We start from the raw sequence: 21610 nt of genomic DNA on the forward strand, positions 1-21610 counted from the left end.
TTCTCCATTTCAATGGGCACCTGTCTTCTTTGGGTGGAAATTTTCACAAAAGTGAAATGATTTTCCATTTCCTTTTTTGGTAGTGGTTGAAACCTATTGGCGCTTTGGCGATCTGGACATGGTGAGTTAGTGACTTAAATTTATCGTTTTCGACCGACAAGAAACCGTTTACCCTAACACCACACAACGCAATTGGAAATCCGGTAAAACTTAACGCCAATCAGGTAAATATTGCAAAACCAGACAATTCTATTGATAAATATATTAAAGAGATAACAGTAGATGAAATCAATCTTTCAGCCGTGTTCAATCCTAGCGCAGCAGAGTGTACGATAAATGCCTTAACAGTTATAAAACACGGATTCAACGTTATTCGAGAAGATGTTGCATTAGAGAGCTTTGGACCTGAAGATTTTACCAACCTTTGGCCTTGATTTGTTAAGTGTAATTACACAATTGTTGGAGTTGTAGTGCCATAGGTGAGACTCAATAGTTCATGACAATTTTTATTCATTAGATGTTTTAGTAGGATGATCATTCACCAATTTATCCTATGTAGATTAACACAAAGTCAGTGACAGTCTCCTTTTTTTCAAGTTCCAGTTATGAATTTCAACGCCGAACCAAAATCAATCGCCAAAGGAACAGTGATCGAACGTGCAGAAGTTATTTCTCTGACAAACCTTCACACTCCGAATATCATCCAAGAACCAATTAGGAAAGAAGGTATTATTTTTTATTCTTTTCGCGAGTCGATAAGCCAATTAACTTCGGATTCGATTTTATAACCATTTTGCCACGATCGTGAAACAAAACTCCACACTGATGCGGGTGCCTTAAGTCTGGAAGCAATGTTGATGTTTCCATTCAGTGATGGAAAATTGCATCTTGTTTACTCAATCAGTCGACGAATTAGCGATCCGGAACGAAATTACCATTCAAGCAAACTCGACCTTAGCGTTATATGTAGTTCGGGCAGTCACTCGTTTAAGAAATTGGTTGATTAACATCCCGATTAAGATTGTGACCAACTGCAGTGCGTTATTGTATTTAGACACCCATACCCAGTGAGAAATGAAAGGTCTATTCGACATCCATTCGACATCTAAATAGGTGTTTTTAGATCGCTTAGACGTCGATGAGACATTTCATTTCTCACTGGGTAAGACGAAAAATTCCCAGATTGTAAGATGGTGTCTAGCGTTTTTAAGGGCCTGCGCGAGTACAATTGCGCCTAAAATGTTTAAAAACAATCAAACTGTTTTTTGTTCATCACGTATCTTTTTATATAATTTGAAATCAAGTCTTTTGTGTGAACAATAAATAATTGAAGATTACAAGAATTGTTCAAACATTGTATCATATTATATCATTCCTATTAACTTTCTTAAACAAACCCCCAAACATTATTTTACATTATTCATTTATTATTCTCTGCGATTATATTGTCAATCTAAATTTCTTTTATTTTGTTATTTTTATTTTACATATTTTTTCGAAGGTTTAATTATTACTTCAATAATGACTACACCTCTATTCCAAATCACAGTACACTACGTAAGAAGATTAGAAACAGGAGGTGTAACTTGACTGGATTGCCACGGGGAGTAGTGAAGCCAAATTCCGTTCAATGTGAAGGCATGTCATAAAAAATTACTTTCCTTAGAAGGCTACTGTGCATCCAACTTCCTCTACATTACTATGCAAACAGGAAAGTCAAAGTAGTTTCCGGCTATTTTCTAAACAGTAAGTAAGGTTTTGACGCAATTTTTTTAGAACCTAAGAAATATTTCCTACATTGGCACAATTTACAGTTTTTAAATCAATCAAAATTAAGAGCTTACCAAATTAATCAATTACAACGTATTACCGAAATAATGACAGATACCATATTTAAGTTGCTCACACCAGAATACGTTGTGTGAAATAAAAAAAGGACACAATCAATAATATATAGATATATTATTGATATCTATATATTATCTATTATCTGCCCTCTTTTAACCCATATGATGAGAGTATCCTTAAAATTAATTTGAACACCACTTAAGTAATGTTGAGCATAATCTGAGCACTTGCCAAAAACATTATATCTTTTTGTGTACATCAAATAAACAAAAAACATATTCTTAAACAAAATCTAAATTTTATTCAAAAATTTTTGTAAGCACCACTCAAAATTATTAAGTGGCCGACTACTGTACGGTTTACCCTATTCATAAATTATTATATTTTATTATATACTTATTATATACTTATTTTGAAAAAATAACGATCTTTTTAGAAAATAGCAAAACATTAATTGAATTTAATCAATTTGAGCATAAGACATAAGCTTTCCAAACATCTCAGTACAAATTGTACAGTGCAACTTCCCGTCTATCAAAAGTAAGTTTTTTAAGCTTGTACTTTAAGGGTTAATAGTAACAATTACAATTTGGTGGAAGACTATTAATGTAATTTGAAATTAGTGACAATGAATTAAATTTACAGAAGGAGATACGAATACGTTTTCGTTTTATGGACAGAGAAATTATTCAGTTCAGAAAGACTTATTTTTTAATCAAAAATCAAATTTTGAATAACACTAATCTTTGAGACAAATTTCTCATCATTTTAATATCGATATTACAAGGAGGTACACTGTCCTGTTCTTCAAAATTACTGATAATTACTCTATCCAAAGTTTGTGAAATTAAATTAAAAAATGTCTACCACAATGATTTTAAAATTCTTGGTATGAAAAATTTGTTCGTGCAATTATGAGGCAAGCCTTTGACGATTCCAAGTTTGCAAAAATTTATATCTAAATCTTCAAATGATTTTAATAAAATTAATGTTTCAAGATATGTACCAATTTTACAAAAGAAATTGTATGTACAACAAGAACAAAAAGAATCGGGAAATAAAGGAACAAAACAGAAAGATGGTATAAAAAATATGTTTCTAATAAAGCGAAAAATATAAAAATAAGCCTTATGCTAAACAAAATTATCGTACATGAAATTGTTTGCAAAATATAAAAAAAATCATTTCCGTAAACGTGCAATCGTTTCATGACGAAAGCATTGTTTTATCAACGGATTATCGAAGCACAATAAAACAAATAAACATTCTAGTTTGTAAAACAAGAGATCTTAACTGTTATGCGCATACATGGCAGCAACAGAGTGCGATTTATCATCCAGTTGCAAGAAAATCTAGCAGAGCGTCAAGAAGAATTAATTTTCAAATTGAAAAAGGTCATTTGACGAAATTTAAAATCTGTTAATTACATTCAAAATTTCATCTCTTTTTCTCTTTAGTACAGTAAAAATTTAGAAGCACTTTTTTCAACGTCTTTTTAAAATTTATACCTAAGCAGCACGTAATTTTGCCTTGATATCACTGAAATATCACTTTGGATATTTGTAATATTATCTGTAATATTATAGTGATCTTACTGATAACAAAATGTCTGCTATGTGTAATATGTATTAACTTAATATTAAACGTGATATTAACGTAATGTTACACATAATTTTACTTCTTGAACTGAGAAATATTTTTCCAAATTAAACAAGAGAAAATAGAAATACAAACCCACCAAGTTTTTGTTTTAAGAACACAAAGTATCTCAGTTCAATATGTAATATTACTTTGTAGAGGACATTTTGATATTACAGTAAGATCACTGTAATATTACAGTGACATCATTACATGCTGCTGGGGCTTAGACAATTTTAATAGCAAAAGAACGATGATTCGCAGAGTGTGATTAGTCTCCGCGTAAACATAAATATAAAAAAACTCACCGGAGGTAGGAAAGTATCTGTCAAACTTGCCACCGCGTTTAATAGCAGTTATTGTGTGAGACCGTGTAGCCGTTGTCACTGCCTGTATCGCCACCTCCAATTCTCTGGCTGACTACCAAAAGCCGTCAAGCGAACCAATCAATAAATAGAATAAATAAAAAGGTACTAAACTATTTGAAGGAATTTCTTCTACTCAAAGAACACTATAAAGAATTTCCGCATTTATGATTCAAAAATCTGAGTGTGATAAAATGACCGGCCTCGATATAATTTACAAATGACAAGCTCTGGAATCGAGATGAGAAAATGTTAAAATAATGATAAAATAAGATAAACTGAGATTCAATAGTTCAGGAGGGCGACAGTGAAGTGCGACGTGCACTGCATTAGTTTCATTAAAGTTTATTTTATTTCTTTAAGAAAAAGTAACCCAAGAATTCAATTAATATTGAGTGTACACATTTTTTCTCAGTAAACACGCCATCGCATTCAGTTCTTTCTAGAATAATTTCTATTAAAGAATTGACTTCAATAACATACTTTTAGCTCCTCTCAGTTTATTAGTCAATTAATTTTCAAGCATTAAGAAAACAGATATTTTTTACATTTTATTAAATTTTTCTATTTTTTTAAAATTAGTAAAGTGCCTCCATTTAAAGAATCGATCAAAGTCCGTAACCATTTTAGGGGATGCATGATAGTTCCCTAAAATTATTAATTCTTATTCTTCAGACAGAATTTCAAATATAAAAACTTTCCATTATTGGAATGTTCGTTTCTTCTAAGTAGTACGTATCAGAATTCTTATGTTTTATGAAACTCAATAAATTTCAAATTTTTAAAAAGTCAATTTGGTTGCAGTAATAAAAATATTGACAGGATTCACATGTACTCTATTGAATTTAAATCCAGTTGCACGCCTATAAAATAAGTTAATCTATGACATGGATCCTCCACTACTCACCATTCAAGGAATTAAATTAGTGGCTCCCATTGCAAATTTTCTGTAGCTTGAATGTTACACATAGCAAAATTGAAATGTATAATATTTATTTTTTAAGATTTGGAGATTATTTCTAAAAAATAATTATCGTTGTACTACTTTACTATATAATTATCATAATTTAAAATTAATTTTCATTTTATTAAAAACATTATTACTATTAAATGGCCTGTTCTTCTGCATATACGGAAGAAATCTTGGGCGACTTTTAACTTTCAGACAATTGAAATTCCATTGCATTCAACATTTTTTCAATGCAGCTCATTTTGTTCATATTCTAAAATTTATTCTGGCCGGCGACCTAAAACATTCAAACTTTTGCAAAATAAGATCCACCTTAATGTACATGATCATGTATGACAATTTTTCCATTATGAAACTTGTACACGTTCAGGTACATTTTTTAGTACCAGTTTTTCTTCACCTGAAATAAAATTCTTCCATTATGGAAATTGTACGTGTTTATGAATATTTTCTTGTACCAGTTTTCTTCACCTGAAACAAATTTTGTTTAAACTTTAAGGTTACGCAATAGTTTTCTTAAGCATTTTCTGCTGCGCAGTTGATTTTGCAATGCAAAGACGATAAGATGTAACATTTAAATATTCAGGAAAGTTTCACGCTAAATTTTCAGTAAAGTTTGACGCAAAACATTTATTCAAGTGGGACACTTAAATCTTTAAAAAATTGTTACCTAACTTTGCAAGTAAATACTTCAAAGATTGCAAGTAAATCTTTAATAAATTTTTAGGAAAGTTTCGGTGTTGTATGAGTTGTGATACACGGAAATTTGATTGAAGAAAAATTTAACATATCAAGTTTTTGATACATAAATTGTCTGCAAAACTATAATTCTCCTAAACGAATATTTCTGTTAAATGAAAATTTATATTCCAGAAAATTCTTTCAATTATATCTCTCCTTTAGTAATTAGCATTACTGAAGTTTTTAATTAGGATAATTTGTTCATAAAACAGTTTTTCCATAATTATAAGCATTTTGATATGTACCAATTAGAAGAAAGAAAAATTCCGACAAAGAAAAGTTTTTACATGAAATTCAGTCTGAAGTATATTCTATATAATTAACTTTAAGCAACAAAACTTTCGATATAGAAAATTTGACATGAAATTCTGTCTGAAGAATATTCTATACAATTAAACTTGGAGAACTTCCCATTTTTAGTACTGAAAGATAAAATTTATTTTAATAGGTAAATTTAATTTAATAGTTTAATGTTTTAAAAGTCTTGACTAAAAATTATCATTTTTGAAACGATAAACAAATTCAACAAAATCGATGTCTTTAACTATGTGCAATGATTCAATTGATAATGAAATTTACAATCGAAAAACATTCGCCTAAATAATAAAAATAAATAAATATAAAAAGAGTGCTAGATTTTTCTATATCAGCATTCATGACAAGCGGCCTACCTAAAAATCTAGAAGAATATTTGGTAAAGATCAATAGGTAAAAAAATAGATATCTAGAAAATGCTTCATATCAAAACGTAAAAAAAAAAAATATGTATATATATTGTGGATATTGAAAATGAAAATAATATGTCATGTGGGGAAAACTGTTTCTACCTGAGAGCGTCAGGTAAAGATCATATATTGTTCCTCGTCTTACAGGCGGTAAACGTTTACTGCGTTGGCTGTTCAAAGCCAGAGCAACATCGACTTCCAAGTATCGCCATTGCTACAATATTCTCTCAGTTATAAATTGCTTGATTTTATATTTGAATAGTTTACTTTTTTCAAACAAAATATTTAATCTTTCATCCCAGATTTTTGACTTCAGAAACAAGAAGACTTTTGTTACACGGAGAGAAAGTTATATTAAATTTTGTAAAAGAATTTCCCAATTTGGGGAAAAAGTGCCACAAACCGAAATTTTGACATAGAAAATACTAAATAGTGAAAGAAATAATATGAAATTTAGTAAAGTTATATCAAATATAAGAATTTTAGTTAAATTTTAATATAACTTTACTAAATTTCATATTATTTCTTTCACTATTTAGTATTTTCTATGTCAAAATTTCGGTTTGTGGCACTTTTTCCCCAAATTGGGAAATTCTTTTACAAAATTTAATATAACTTTCTCTCCGTGTATTCGTAATTAATTTTAGATTTTCTCTTATTTTAATAGTTACCTCGAATGTTAAGAGAGCATTCTCGTCGTCGCGTTTGTAATATTCGATGTTGATGGTGATGAGACCCTCAGGATATCCTCTGATAGTGATTAAACTGCTTCTTGGTCCAGTGTATAGAACAAGTAAACTTCCGTCGATATAAGATTCCGTCAAAAGTTTCAATCCAACAAAATGTTCTTTCAAAACATTAGCAATAGTTGATTTCAAATTGGAACGCTTTTCGGAATCTACGATTGCGTTTGATGAGACTGTGAAGTCCAAAAGAACTGTGTGAGCCACCATTGTGTATGCAATCTAAAAAAAAACATTTATAATAGATAAGAAAAATATGTGAACAAAGTTTTAAATGTAAATTGATTTTGAGAATTTCTTAATTAATTTTTAAAAATGTCTTTAACATTGAATCTGCCCTATTGGATTTGAAAATTTTTGAAAATTGACTTCAAATTCGTGATTAACAACAGTGAAAAAAATGTTATGTGTTTGAAATCAGCTTGACTGTCCAAAGTAGAATTAAACCCCACACTGAGAAAACTGGATAGTCAAACTTAGAGGGTTAGGTTTTGAGTGTTAAGCCTGATTCTCTGGATAGTTAACTTTTCCCTCCGAGTTAGTCAAATTAATCATCGGAGTGTCTATTTATCCCTCCGAGATGGTTACGAAAAACTTAACCTCAAATATAGTCTGTTTGTCCCTCCAGATAGTAAGTTGAATACTCCAGTTTTCTCCGTGCAATTGATGAAAATTATACAAATCAATTGAAAAGTAATTTAACATGCAACCTTAAAAATTTATATTAGCGACGATTTCTTTCCATAAAACAGCTTGTAATGATAGTTATGATTAAAAAATACAGAAAAATATTATCAATTGATTATTTTAGAAGTAAATAGCTGCTAAATTAAAATGTAGTACAATAAATAAAAGTACATTATATAATTTGCCCACATATAATGTGAGACTTGTAGTGCACGATTTAAGCTTTAATTTAAGCCTAACTAGAAGTCTCTAGCACGTCAGTTTTAAGATAAAAAATGTTGAAAGCCCTGAAAAACACGGTTACAAATTATTTATTTGTATTCAATGAGAAACGTATAACACTGCCTTGAATCAAATTCAAAAGTCAAATAATTCTGCAGGACATAATTTTTCATTACTTTATAAATAATTTCTGTAATGAATTTTTAAATTATTGTAAAATAAATTATAATAATTTTTTTGTACTTATTCGAAAGTTAAAAAATTATATTTTTGGACAAAAATCGTAGATTCTGGCCCACTGTTTGATGATGTAACTTTGTGCCAAATGATTTCCGCTTACCTTGAATTATCTTTTCTTGAAACGATCGAGTTAAAAATTTTTGAGCAAAGTTTACAATATTAAAGAGAAGTATACTTATACTGTAAAAATGTAAAAATGACGATTGCGAAAAGAAAATTGTAGCTAATTGTGGCCCCATTTTATACACTTCTCGATAAATGCCTGATAAGTTTATCGCATAATATTTCTTTTGTCTATCCTACAGCTAAAGTTAACTGAAAGTTGGATTGGGGCTAAGAATCGAAAAATTTTAATTGCGGGAACAATATTTTGCCACGTGTGAGTTATCGAACCCTTGAAGACATTACAGAAATATATGTCTGAAGATGTATGTGTAATAACTGAAACTGCGGTACAATAATATTAAAAAAATATTATGTATTATTTTTTTTATGGGGACACAACTAACATAAAGTGCTCGACAAAATGCTACTTTCTTTCGGCTGCCAACCGTACAAATGATAGATGTGATAGAATGTTGTAATGTTTTTTCTCTAAGTCTCTATAAACAAGACTCTTATTATAAACGCTAAGTAAAGCAATTTCAAAAATTTTTTTATTTTGACACAAATTTTGAAAAAATAAAAATAAATTTTCACTTTTCGCATCTTTGGGTCCATTTTTTCTTTTTCCTTTTATTTTAAAAAGAAAGCTGAGCTTTTTTCTGATGAAATACTTATTTTCCAAAAACCGTTTTTTTTTGTTTTCGAGAAATGAATTTTTGAATATAGCGCATCACGTCGTTGCGCCGCAATTTAATGTATAAAACGTTCCTTTTAACTATTTTCTGCATTTTACAGAGTTGAGACTGACATTAGAACAATATAATGCCTGCATTATATTTTTTTTTATTAAAAAAAAATTTAATTTTTTTAGACTTATTTCTAATTTAATGCCTACAATTTATTTATTTTCATTTCTTCCCATTTTTTTTATTTTTTTATGTTGAAATATTTCCTCCGATTTTTAAATATTTCAAAATACTCATGTCGTTACATGCTCAAAACAGGTATTTTATTTTTTATTTTTGTTGGCTTTTTTACTTTAGCTGTTCTCGACTTTGTCTCTGTACTTTTTGTTTTAGTGCCCTTATTTTTCTAATCTTTTGACTCGACAGGATATTCCTACAAATGACGAAAAATTGTTCCTTAAAATAACTTCGTTGGGTTTAAATTATGTGGAGTTTCCAGCATCAAAAGATTCAAAAAGTAAGGGCACTAAAACAAAAAATGCAGCGACAAAGTTGAGAACAGCTAAAGTAAAAAAAAGCCAACAAAAAAATAAAATACACGCATTAAATTAAAAATAAAATTGCAAAAAAATTTTGTTAAAAATTTAAAAAAATTAAATATTTTTTTTTAATTTAAAAAAATAAAAAAAACTATAATGCAGGCATTATATTGTTCTAATGTCAGTCTCAACCCTGTAAAATGCAGAAAATAGTTCAATGGAACGTTTTATAAATTAAATTGCAGCGCGACGACGTGATACGCTATATTCAAAAAATCATTTCTCGAAAACAAAAAAAAACGGTTTTTTGGAAAACAAGTATTTCATCAGAAAAAAGCTCAGCTTTCATTTAAAAATAAAAGGAAAAAGAAAAAATGGACCCAAAAATGCGAAAGGTGAAAAATTTTTTTTTTCAAAATTTGTGTCAAAATAAAAAAATTTTTGAAAATAGACTGTGCCATTCGAAAGCCCATGAAAAAATCTAAAAAAACCCATATCCTAATTTTTTTAAAAATTTTTTCCTCTAATTATAAGAAATAATCGAAGTGGAGCGTGTCACGCAAAAGTTCAGAGCTTCTACCCCCTGCCCTTCGGACAATTTTTTATAAAATTTAAAAATATTTATCCGACAAATTACTAACCTATAGGGCATATCATAAAAAAAATTTGGGAATAATTGGACAACATTTTTTTTTTTGGGTGGACTTTTGACGTGATATCCACCATGTATATATGAACTAGTATTCCAGATTTTCAGGCAGGACATGAGAATGCTATTTTAATTTTAATCACCCATTTTTGTCTGATATCCAAATAGAAAATTGTTTGTTTGAAATAAATTTTATTCGGTTAAAATAAAAAAATGATTTAGGAAATATAAACCATTTGTATGAAACTAGTAAAATAGTTTGTATAGTCTGTGGAACAAATATTCATTTAACAAAAAACATGTTATATTACGTTGAAACGAAATTTTTCTGAGTCTATTAACTTCAATTATTCACCAATTACCCTTGCGTGCCATCATACCAATCAAATATTCAACTCAAACAACCTTGACCTATTACTCTTGACACAATTGTCATAAAAGTGATTGGGGTCGAAAAAGTACGTTCTTGCATATTTTTTAATTGGAACCTTAATAATACATCTTTTCATGGAAATCTTAAAATATAACTTTTCTTCAACAATATATGTAAAAAAATATTTTCTTTACGATTTTGATTTTGATATATTGAAAATGTAAGAAAAAACTGTAAAAACCGTAAAAAAATATGTTTCTTAACATAAATGATTCGAAGTAAAAAAAGTCGTTTATTTTATTCAAAGTTAGTCACAAATAGTATATTAAGCAACAAGGGTATAAAGGCAGCCATTTGTTTACGGTGTTTACGTTTAGGTCTCGGGGCGCCTATGGCGCCCTCGACCTCCACTTGTGTCACAAAAATCATCGTAAACAAATTGGCTGCCTTTATTCCCGTGTTACTTACGATATTTTTTATTCCTAATGCACAAAAGTGGCGATTTCAGATAGCAGACGACAGGGAGTAAAAGTCATTCACTTGTTCGACTTATATGAAAATGGCGGCCGTTTTCTCCCAAGGGCAAAAATAACGCATGGGATCAGCTGTTATGTTTGCCTCTTGGGAGAAAATGGACGCCATTTTCATATGGTCGAACAAATGACTGACTTTACTCTCTGTCGTCAGCTATCTAAAAGCGCCATTTTTGTGCATGTGGGATAAAAAATTAGATATTTTTTGTTTCTGTGACTTTTCCCTGATTTACAGAAAAATTTTTAACATTTGTTTACGATTATTATCAATTTTGAAAACTAGCTATAAAAATTTTCTTTTAATATTAAGACAAACGAAGTCATTCAGACAAAGATTCTTTAATGTTACTCCAGCGTTTCGAAATTCACAGATTTTCTCTTCAGGGATAGTCAAATTAGTAACAGTCAGAATAAAATAAAAATTTGTCATAAAATAAAAATTGCTACAACCACTCGGACTTTTCTTATAAAAACCATTCGGACGTTAAAGACTTTATTATAATTCTTTTAATATATTTTTCATTATCCTTATTAATAAAATCAGATGTCTGTCTGTACATTGCTTAAAACTTTAAAATGTTAACATGATTAGTTATTATGGACATCAGGGATTCCAAAAATATTCTTAAAAAATTTAATGTATGTACGTATGTATGTACGTATGTATGTACGTATGTATGTACGTATGTCTGTCACAAAAACTTTGTACCCCAATCACACAAAAACATGTAAATCGATTTAAGTCCAACTTGGTAGGTTATTAGGTATTGACCCAAGGAAGGTTTATAAATTTACAGATTTAAAAAATATTAATTAGAACGGGAGATATTCAATTTCTTCAAAAAATTCAAAAAATCGAAAATTTCAAAATTTTTAATTTTTTCATGGATTGCTTTTAAAGTTTCTATACTTGAGTATCACATGTTATTTAGTCACATTTTAGCATAATTTTGCAAAAAATAAAGTCCTATAACTAATATGTAAGTATACAAATGTTTTCAAAAAATCAAAAATTTCAAAATTTTACATTTTTCATGGATTGCTTTTAATCTTTCTATATTTGAGTATTACATGTTATTCAGTCACATTTTAGAATAATTTTGCAAAAAATACTATCCTATAACTAAGATGTAAATATAAAAATATTTTCAAAAACTTCAAAAAATGGAAAATTTCCAAATTTCACATTTTTAATGGATAGCTTTTAAACTTTCTAAAATTCAATATTATATGTTATTTAGTCAGATTTTAGCATAATTTTGCAAAAAATACTATCCTATAAGTAAATATAAAAATATTTTCAAATCAAAAAATCGATACTAATTACTATGAAGTTTAATTCAGTAGTATTTTTGGAGTCTCTGATTATTATTTTGACGTAAAAATAGTGTAATTGAGAATTATTTATCAAATTAATCTAATATTTTCAAGAATTTCAGAAATATTGAAAATGCAAATTTTTTATGATTAAAATGATATTGCAGGATGTCAAGAAATTGTAAGTCACCTCTGATACAATACAAGCATATTATATGCCACTAGGCAAAAACTTATATGTTAAAACGTTTTTTTTATTTTAACTCTAGATTTAACTTTAAGAGATGTTTTGAGCAATGTAAAGACAAAAGTTAACACGGTGTCTATTTTATTTAACAAAATTTCCTGCTTTGTCCTTTTTCACGGTTTATCTTTTTTTTGTTAAATTTAAATTTACTTGATTTTATCCATAAATAAATCTACAAATGGCTATAAAAATTTACTTATTTTTATGAAAATACTCTTTCTTAAGTTCATATAAAATATAGATTATATTACTAGCTGTCGTACCCGTCTACGACAGTTTTTTGTTTCTACTAATACATTTAACAGGGTAACTACCAAACGGGGAAAACTGGAAAAAGCTGGGAATTTTCCAATCAAATTAAGAAAAAGTTTCATTATATTAATTCGCTTTTAAAAAATTGCTTTTTACTTTAATTTTTATTGATGTATAATATTTATGAAAACAGACCCGGGTCAAAATTTAAGCCCTACTTTCAGTCTAAAATATAGGTCTTATGTTAGGTTTTAGCAGTCGTAACCTTTGCGATACAATTAGTTCCAATTAGACTCTACTATAACTCCAAAAACTGGGTGGGAAATTTGATAAATTTTTAATGCATTAATTAAAGTACTACAAATTGACAAATATTGTTCTCTGCATTTGAATTGGTTAAAATAACTAATTTGATAATAAAAAGTCAATCACTGATTCAAATAGTAATATTTTCCTACTGAAATAGCTATAATGGTACCTAACTAATTATTATTTTTTTCCGGTCAAATTAAATTCCTGAGCTATTTCCTTATTTTCCAAATTGGTAGACACACTGTTAAATGTATTGGTAGAAACTAAAACCCGTCGAAGACGGGTACGACAGCTAGTAATATAATATAAAAACCAAATGAAAAATATTGCTTCTAAAATAGCATTAAGTTAACAACTTATTCTTGTGGTCTATTTAAAAAATGTTTAATTGGAAAAAGTCTATTTACTTTATCGTTTTTCCTTAAAAATGTAGAGTGCACAATTACAGATAACAGTAAATTATACAATACTTGGGTTTGAGGCTTCGCACTCATCTACTAAAACCTACTATTTACTACCTTTTTTCAGATTAGCTACTATTTGGATACTTTTTTAAATTTTTGACACTAAAAACTACTTTTTTTTTATTTTTTTCAACATTTGCACTATAGTTGAAATACAAATATTAATCTCAAAAAATTTAATAAAATTCTTCACGAAAATGCAATTAGAATAAAAAAATTTTCACAGAAATTTAATTATTTGAAATACCTACAATTTTCAAGAAACTTTTTCGAAAGATTTTTATTTCTTATACAATTTTAATTAAATTATTCGAAATAATTGAATTATTCTTTTATATTTTTATAAAATTCTACAAAAAATTCAATTATCTAAAATATTTTAATAAAATAGTTTAAAATAAATTATTTTTTTAAATTTTGATAATATTTGTTTATAAAAATTTAATTATTTTCATAAATAATAGAATTCATCGCAAGAATTCAATTATTTTTAATACTATTTTAATTAATTTATTCGAAATAATTGAATTATGTTTTCAAATTTTCATAAAATTCAATTATTTTTACAAATAACAAAATTTTTCATAGAATTCAATTATTTTCATAAATAATAAAATCCTATAGAGGATTTTTATTATTTTTAATACAACATTAAATAAATTTCTCAAAAAATGTAATTATTTTCTAAATTTTTATTTAAATTCTTTGAAAGAAATCAATTATTTTCAAAAATTTTCATAAAATTCTTTAAAAGAATTAAATTTTAAGAAATAATTAATTATTCTATAAATTATTTATTTTTGTATTTGAATAATTGAATTCTTGTTGAACTTTCTAATAAGAATTGATTTAAAAATGAATATCAGTTAAAATTTTAGATTATAATTGAATATTAAACGCGTTATATTATAAATTTTAAGAGGCAGTTAAATTTTAAAAAGATGGTACATTAAAAATATTAATTCCGTTGGAAAAATAAATAAGTATTTATATTATATTTATTGAACAAAAATTATTGTAGATAATTTAATTTAGAAATTATGAAGAAAAATTAGTCTTTTAAAAAATTTTAGCTAAAATGTTTTGAATATATTTAAATTCTCGTAATAATTAAAAATATTTATTTAAATTTCCAATTAGGTATTTGTAAATTTTATCAAATATAAATTATATAAATTTTATTATTTAAAGAATTTTATTATTTTACTTTCAAAAATTATTTTTAAGTAAATAAGCATATTTTTGAAGAGATTTAATTTATAATTTAGAAAATAATAATTGAATTTTGCAAAAATTTAGAATTGAAATTATTAGCGGGATAAGAAAAAATTCACAAAATTTAATTTTCTTGTAGCTACGTTTTTGCTTCTTTTTGCAATCCTAAAACTATATACTAATTTTTTAAAATTGTTTATTGAGTGCGAAGTCTGAGTTCTAGGAAAACAATATTTTCAAAAACGAAAAACAAAAGCCATTAAAATTATAAAATTTATTATGTCAAAAAAATAAATAAATTTTTAATAAATAAAATTCTAAAATACTTAATTTTTTAAATTATATTTTGAAACTATAATTATAGTGAAATTATCAAAAATAATTTATACTAAGAGGTTAGCAGACTCATTTAGCACTAAAAAGAGTTATTATTTGAATTTTTAACTAAAATGTTATCTTCAAACATTATATCTCCTTTAAATACTTAAAAAGCACAAAAATAATAAAGTGAAATAATGTAATTAAGTGAAAAACTAGTAAATAAATATTTGGTAGAAATAAAAAATGCAGAAACTGCATAGGAAGTACAGTACACAATTTATCTTCTTGTATTACATAATTGATTAACATGTGAATATGTGCCAAGGTTGTAATTTCGTCTGATATCTTCAATTCAAAACAAATATGACAACAATTTAAGTATTTTACTTGTAAAGAAGTGAAAGATAATGTTTTATGTATAAGATGAGATTTTGATTAATCTTTACTTACCAGGGTAACTGAAAAACTTTTCAATTATGTATGTATATATATTTTTTTCTTTTTATTAATTCTATTAGACCTTGATAAGTGGATCAAATAATCTTGAATATGAGAATCAGAGAAAATTCAGAGAACAAATGTGAACATAATTACATGCGCTATTTTACCGACTACTGGTAATCAATGAAAATTTCAAAAGTAAATAAAGTACAAACGGTGCAAACTTTCTATTTTAAAAATATTCCAATAAAAAATCTTTTAATTAATTAAGCATCAAAAACTGTAGTATTTAATTAATGGTAATAAATTATAAATTAATTTTAAATTTAGGGTGGAGTCCCATGGCAGCGTTTTGCGTTGCGTTTTGTAACTAGGCAATGAGTGTGAGAGAGATGGAGATATATGTTTGCTATATTTGCACTCATGGGCTAGTTACAAAACGCAACGCAAAACGCTGCCATGGGACTTCAGCCTTAATAAAGCATGTTTCTCCGAATAAGGTTAAGGCTGCGGTTTGGGCCAACGCAGAATAGATCTGTAACCGGAACCGCAATCGTAACCGTAAGCGTAAGAATGAGTTAGAGAAGGATAAACAATATACCTATCCTTCTCTAACTCATTCTTACGGTTACGCTTACGATTGCGGTTCCGGTTACAGATCTATTCTGCGTTGGCCTTTACACCTCTGCAGGCAGCCTGCCTGCCTGCAGGTTGTCATGGTAACGTACAAGAGTAAGAGAGTCAGTGACTTTAAACTTCTCCCTTACTCTCGTTGCTCCTGCCTGCGCAGACAAGCAGCCCGCAGAGGTGTAACCGCAGCCTAAGGTTACACATTTCGCACAATGTAAGATAAAGGTATAAGCACAACTGCACATAGAATTTAAATCGAATTTAAATCGAAAATAATCGAATGTACTCTCGCAGTTATAGCAATGAAAATGAAACATAGAAGGGCACACTCACATTTCCAAATCTAAAGAAATATAGTACCTTAAAAACTCATACATAGTTAGAAGATGGAGCTATACAGTCGCTTTTTTCAATATCATTATGAAGTGGCAATTTTTATTTTAATTAACTTAACTTTAGAGAAACTAAATGAAAATTTACGTAATTTTAAATGAGTCACAATAAACAATTTAATATTAAATAAGAGGAACAATTTGAATAGAAAAAAAGAAGAAAGCAAAAAAGTCGACCGCGAAGCGGTCGACGAAGCGAGACGCATGATTTTCCCCTAAACGCCAAGTGGTCGAATGTTCAAATGGTCGAATACCAAGTAGTCGAATCGTTAACTGGTCGAATGCTAGAAACATCGAATAGTCAAAACGTCGAATGTTCAAAACATCGACTCATCAATTGATCGAATGTTCAAAACGTCGAATCGTCATTTGGTCGAATGCTAAAAACGTCGAATCGTCAAATGGTCGAATGCTCAATACGTCGAATGCTCAAATGGTCGAATGCTCAAAAGGTCGAATGCTCAAATGGTCGAATGCTAAAAACATCGAATTCTCAAATAGTCGAATGTTCAAAACGTCGAATCGTCAAATGGTCGAATGCTAAAAACATCGAATTCTCAAATGGTCGAATGTTCAAAACGTCGAATCGTCATTTGGTCGAATGCTAAAAACGTCGAATCTTCAAATGGTCGAATGCTAAAAACAGCGAATCGTCAAATGGTCGAATGCTCAAAAGGTCGAATGCTCAAATGGTCGAATGCTAAAAACGTCGAATCGTCAAATGGTCGAATGCTCAAAACGTCGAATCGTCAAAAATTCGAAAAATTTGCTTGGTTTAAGTTAATGTTGACTTAAACCAAGCAAATTTTTCGAATTTTTGATGATTCGACGTTTTGAGCATTCGACCATTTGAGAATTCGACGTTTTGAGCATTCGACCATTTGAGGATTCGACGTTTTGAGCATTCGACCATTTGAGAATTCGACGTTTTGAACATTCGACCATTTGAGAATTCGACGCTTTTAGCATTCGACTATTTGACGATTCGACCTTTTGAGTATTCGACCATTTGACGATTCGACCTTTTGAACATTCGACTATTTGACGATTCGACGTTTTTAGCATTCGACTAAATGACGATTCGACGTTTTGAACATTCGACCATTTGAGAATTCGATGTTTTTAGCATTCGACCATTTGACGATTCGACCTTTTGAGCATTCGACCATTTGACGATTCGATGTTTTTAGCATTCGACCATTTGAGAATTCGACGTTTTGATCATTCGACAAATTGACGATTCGATATTTTGAACATTCGACGTTTTTAGCATTCGATGTTTTTAGCATTCGACCAGTTAACGATTCGACTACTTGGTATTCGACCATTTGAACATTCGACCATTTGTCGTTTAGGGGAAAATCATGCGTCTCAGCAAAAGTGCATGTTGCAGATGGAGCTGCGGTTGTCCGACTGTTGGCGCTAACTTTTAAATATGCTGATTACCTTTTTTGAAATTTATTTAATGTAATAGTTTAACATCATATTTAGCATTTTTCTTAATAAACAGGTTATAATTTTTTTAATACCTGAATTAAATTGAATTTTTAATGATTGAATTAAATTAAATTAATTTATTTCGTAAAGAAAATTATTATTATAGAATATATAATATAAGTAATGCAATTATTTTATAATATAATAATAATATAAATAATGTAATTTTTTATGGTAAATTTGATTAAAATTAAAAAGGAATTTGTAAAAATTTGAAAAAAAGGGACAGAAAATTTAAGCAAGAAATGACAAAAGAATTAAAAATAAGGATTTAATAGAAAGTTTATAAGAGAAGAGTAGCAGAAAATTTGAAAGAGAAAATTGAAATGACTCTTGAGTAAAAAGTGTCAAAAGTTTTGACTAAAAATATAGGTGGTGCTAGTTGGTATCTAGACCGAGATTCGAATTATGGAGCGTTTACACCTTCTGTAAAAATTTTCCGTTCTGAAAATTTTTACCGAAGGTGTAAATCCTCCCTTAGGGTACATTTATACGACGGTCGGTAGAAAAAAAATTTACCGAAAAAGACAAAATCGCGTTCACACTTCGCTTTTCCGATATAATGGAACAACTGTTTCTAGCGGGAATTTAAAAATTTATATTTTATTAAAATGAATTAACACTGTTTTAAGTAAGAAAAATCAAGTTTTAATTATATTAATATTGTTTTTGAATGATTTACAATAGGAAGATGAATTTTCTTCTTTTCTTTCTCATGCTCTGTTCCCGTATCCGTATTCATTCTGCGTTGGCCTATTGGGTACAGTCGTGTTCAGGAATGCCTTCAGGAACTTTACGAAGGTAATGCATGTGTTAGAAAAGGGCAGAGATATAGCTGTGTCCTCTTCTAACTCATGCATCTTGTTCGCGAACGACCATCGCGAACCAATTGTGCGTTGGACTTTATGCGTTGATCTTTTCTACGGAAGCGCCTACGCGCCACGAGGCAAAGAGGGGAAACTTGTTTCTGCTAATGTCGTTTTAGCTTGTGAAACATAGGAACACGTTCGATAGTTCGCTGGTTCGGTGGTTCGATGATGTGATTGTTGCTAAATAAAAAATTTAAAATAAGAAATAAAAATGAACCAAATTAATTTAAATTGACAATTTTAATGAAATAAAATATTTTTTAGGTATTATTTATAACAGATATTAATTACGAGGTAAATTAGGTGCTTTAAAAAAAATCATATATTTTGAGGTTATAAAATGTTATCACATTTAAGGCCTAATGTTAACCTTTTTCCATTATACTTTTTCATAACACATTTTATAACCTCAAAATATATGATTTTTTTAAAGCACCTAATTTACCTCGTAATTAATATCTGTTATAAATAATACCTAAAAAATATTTTACACTGTAAAAAAGGACATTGCTTTATAACACACGTCGTGTAATTTTACTCAGCAAAACTACAACGTCTGATGTGATAAATTTACGTTGCTACACGTAGTGATATAACCTACAAGTGCAATTCTACACAACTTTGTGTAACTTTATGAGCTTTATGACGTCCTATAATGTTATTTAACTCAGATCTTGTAATTTTACCAAGTGGGACATTGGAAATAATTTGCTTCACGTCCGACGTAGTAAATTTACATTTTTATGTAAATGTATTGTAAGATTGCAATAGTACATCGTTTGTGTTATTTTACAATCGGGTGATTATTTAACCTGTCGTGCGTGTAAAGAAACATGTCGCTTATTGTAAATTCACATTTCACATAACAGACGCACAGCATATATTGCAACTGTTCACAAGTTTACAATAAAGTGTGGTGATTATTTTTGTTCAAACAGCAAGGTAAGCCAATTTTAATTTTTTTGCCAATAATGTAAACCTATGCAGTGAAATATATATTAAGCAATGTTTCCTATGTTATATACAAATTAGAAATAACTTTAGAATAATAGAAAATAATGCATAATGAATTCGATAACATTATAGAAATCAACATATATCATTTCACTGTATATTAATAACTGTAACATGAAAGTTTTGAAAATTAAAAAGTAATATTAGATATATTTAATAATAAATTAAACGAAAAAGAAATATAAATAAATTTGTAATAAAAGAGATATATTTGTTTCAGTGTTCAATATTTGAAACGCGACACACACTGGAGCTGCTATATGTATATATATTTTATTTTGTGTAATAAATAATATGTTTAAAAAAACTTTTATAAAATAAAAAATATGTTTAATTTAATTCAGTTTGAAATTTTCCTGTGTTTTTTCAGTGATAGAAATTAATTTCTATAAATTTTGAGAAAAATACGCGAACTGCTTACATAACCTTATTTATAGTAATACAACCCAATTTTTTGATATATTTACACACGGCATGTTTCATAACGCAAAAATTGTAATTTTACTTTGAGGTGGTGCAATAACACGCGGATTGTTTAATTACATTTAGGTCGTGTTTTACTACTAGCAGCTTGTAAGCTTACTACGTTGGACGTGAAGCAAATAATTTCCAACGTCCGACGTTGTAAATTAACAACGGAATTTTTTAGAGTGTATTACATTAAAATTGTACTTTTCGCTTTCTGCTCACATAAAGGCCTTTCTCCAATAGGATCCCAAAACTCTGCGTTTGTCTGCGAATGACTGCGTTGCGTTGATTTTAAGGCGAGAACAGAATAGCCTACGTGAACGTGTAACGTGCTGACGTCACAATGTTAACTTAAGTCGGTTCTACAATGAGCACGGTTGTTCGTGTTCGCTATCGTGAACGTGTACGTGCTCCACGCTAAACTATATGGAACGCGTACACGTTCACGACAGTGAACACGAACAACCGTGCTCATTGTAGAACCGACTTGATAGGCGAGAACAGAATGCCTATGAAAACGTGTACGTTAACGTGAACGTGGTCACGTGACCCATTTGAAGGCGAGAACAGAATAGCCTACGTGAACGTATAACGTGCTGACGTCACAATGTTATTCAAATGGGTCACGTGATCACGTTCACGTTAACGTACACGTTCACGTAGGCTATTCTGTTCTCGCCTTGAATAACATTGTGACGTCAGCACGTTACACGTTCACGTAGGCTATTCTGTTCTCGCCTAAATGGGTGACGTCATACGTTTACGTTAACGTCGCTCGCGTACCCATGGATTGTGTTCTCGCCTTTAGAATATGTTGCCATAGCAACCGACGTAACGCAGAGTTTAGGGAACCTATGGTTGGTTCCAGAATGGACTTGACGCGACGCATGCTGGTTGTGACGTCACGCCTAGTGTCGTCTTTGGTAATTTAGTAAATTTAAAGAAATACAAAAGTCACTATAATTCACTAGCATAGGGAATTTCGTTTTAAGTAATTTCTTACACCTAAGTCACTAAATATTTAAATTAAGAATAAATAAATAACAACTTAAACCCTTAGACAAATAAGAATAAATTAATATGTGGCGCTCCACGAGAAAAGGGACC

General features: G+C 29.0%; 1 protein-coding gene across 2 annotated transcripts in view; it reads right to left on the bottom strand.

Annotated features, from left to right (window-relative positions):
- The window catches only part of LOC122502223 (spermine synthase), a 61112-nt gene extending 45325 nt beyond the window's left edge, over positions 1-15787 (bottom strand). The window contains exons 1-3 of one of the 2 annotated variants that reach the window (XM_043612165.1): positions 15643-15787; positions 6959-7252; positions 6390-6501 (exon numbers count right to left, since the gene is read on the bottom strand). In XM_043612165.1, the coding sequence (XP_043468100.1) occupies positions 6390-6501; positions 6959-7240 (394 nt within the window). In that variant the 5' untranslated portion in view covers positions 7241-7252; positions 15643-15787. Of the gene's footprint in view, positions 1-3794; positions 3907-6389; positions 6502-6958; positions 7253-15642 lie in introns of both variants that reach the window. The other variant, XM_043612164.1, reaches the window with a different exon arrangement.
- Between the last annotated feature and the right edge of the window lie 5823 nt (positions 15788-21610).

The sequence above is a fragment of the Leptopilina heterotoma genome, unplaced genomic scaffold (genome assembly GCF_015476425.1).
Source record: "Leptopilina heterotoma isolate Lh14 unplaced genomic scaffold, ASM1547642v1 Lhet_223, whole genome shotgun sequence".
NCBI lineage: Eukaryota > Metazoa > Arthropoda > Insecta > Hymenoptera > Figitidae > Leptopilina > Leptopilina heterotoma.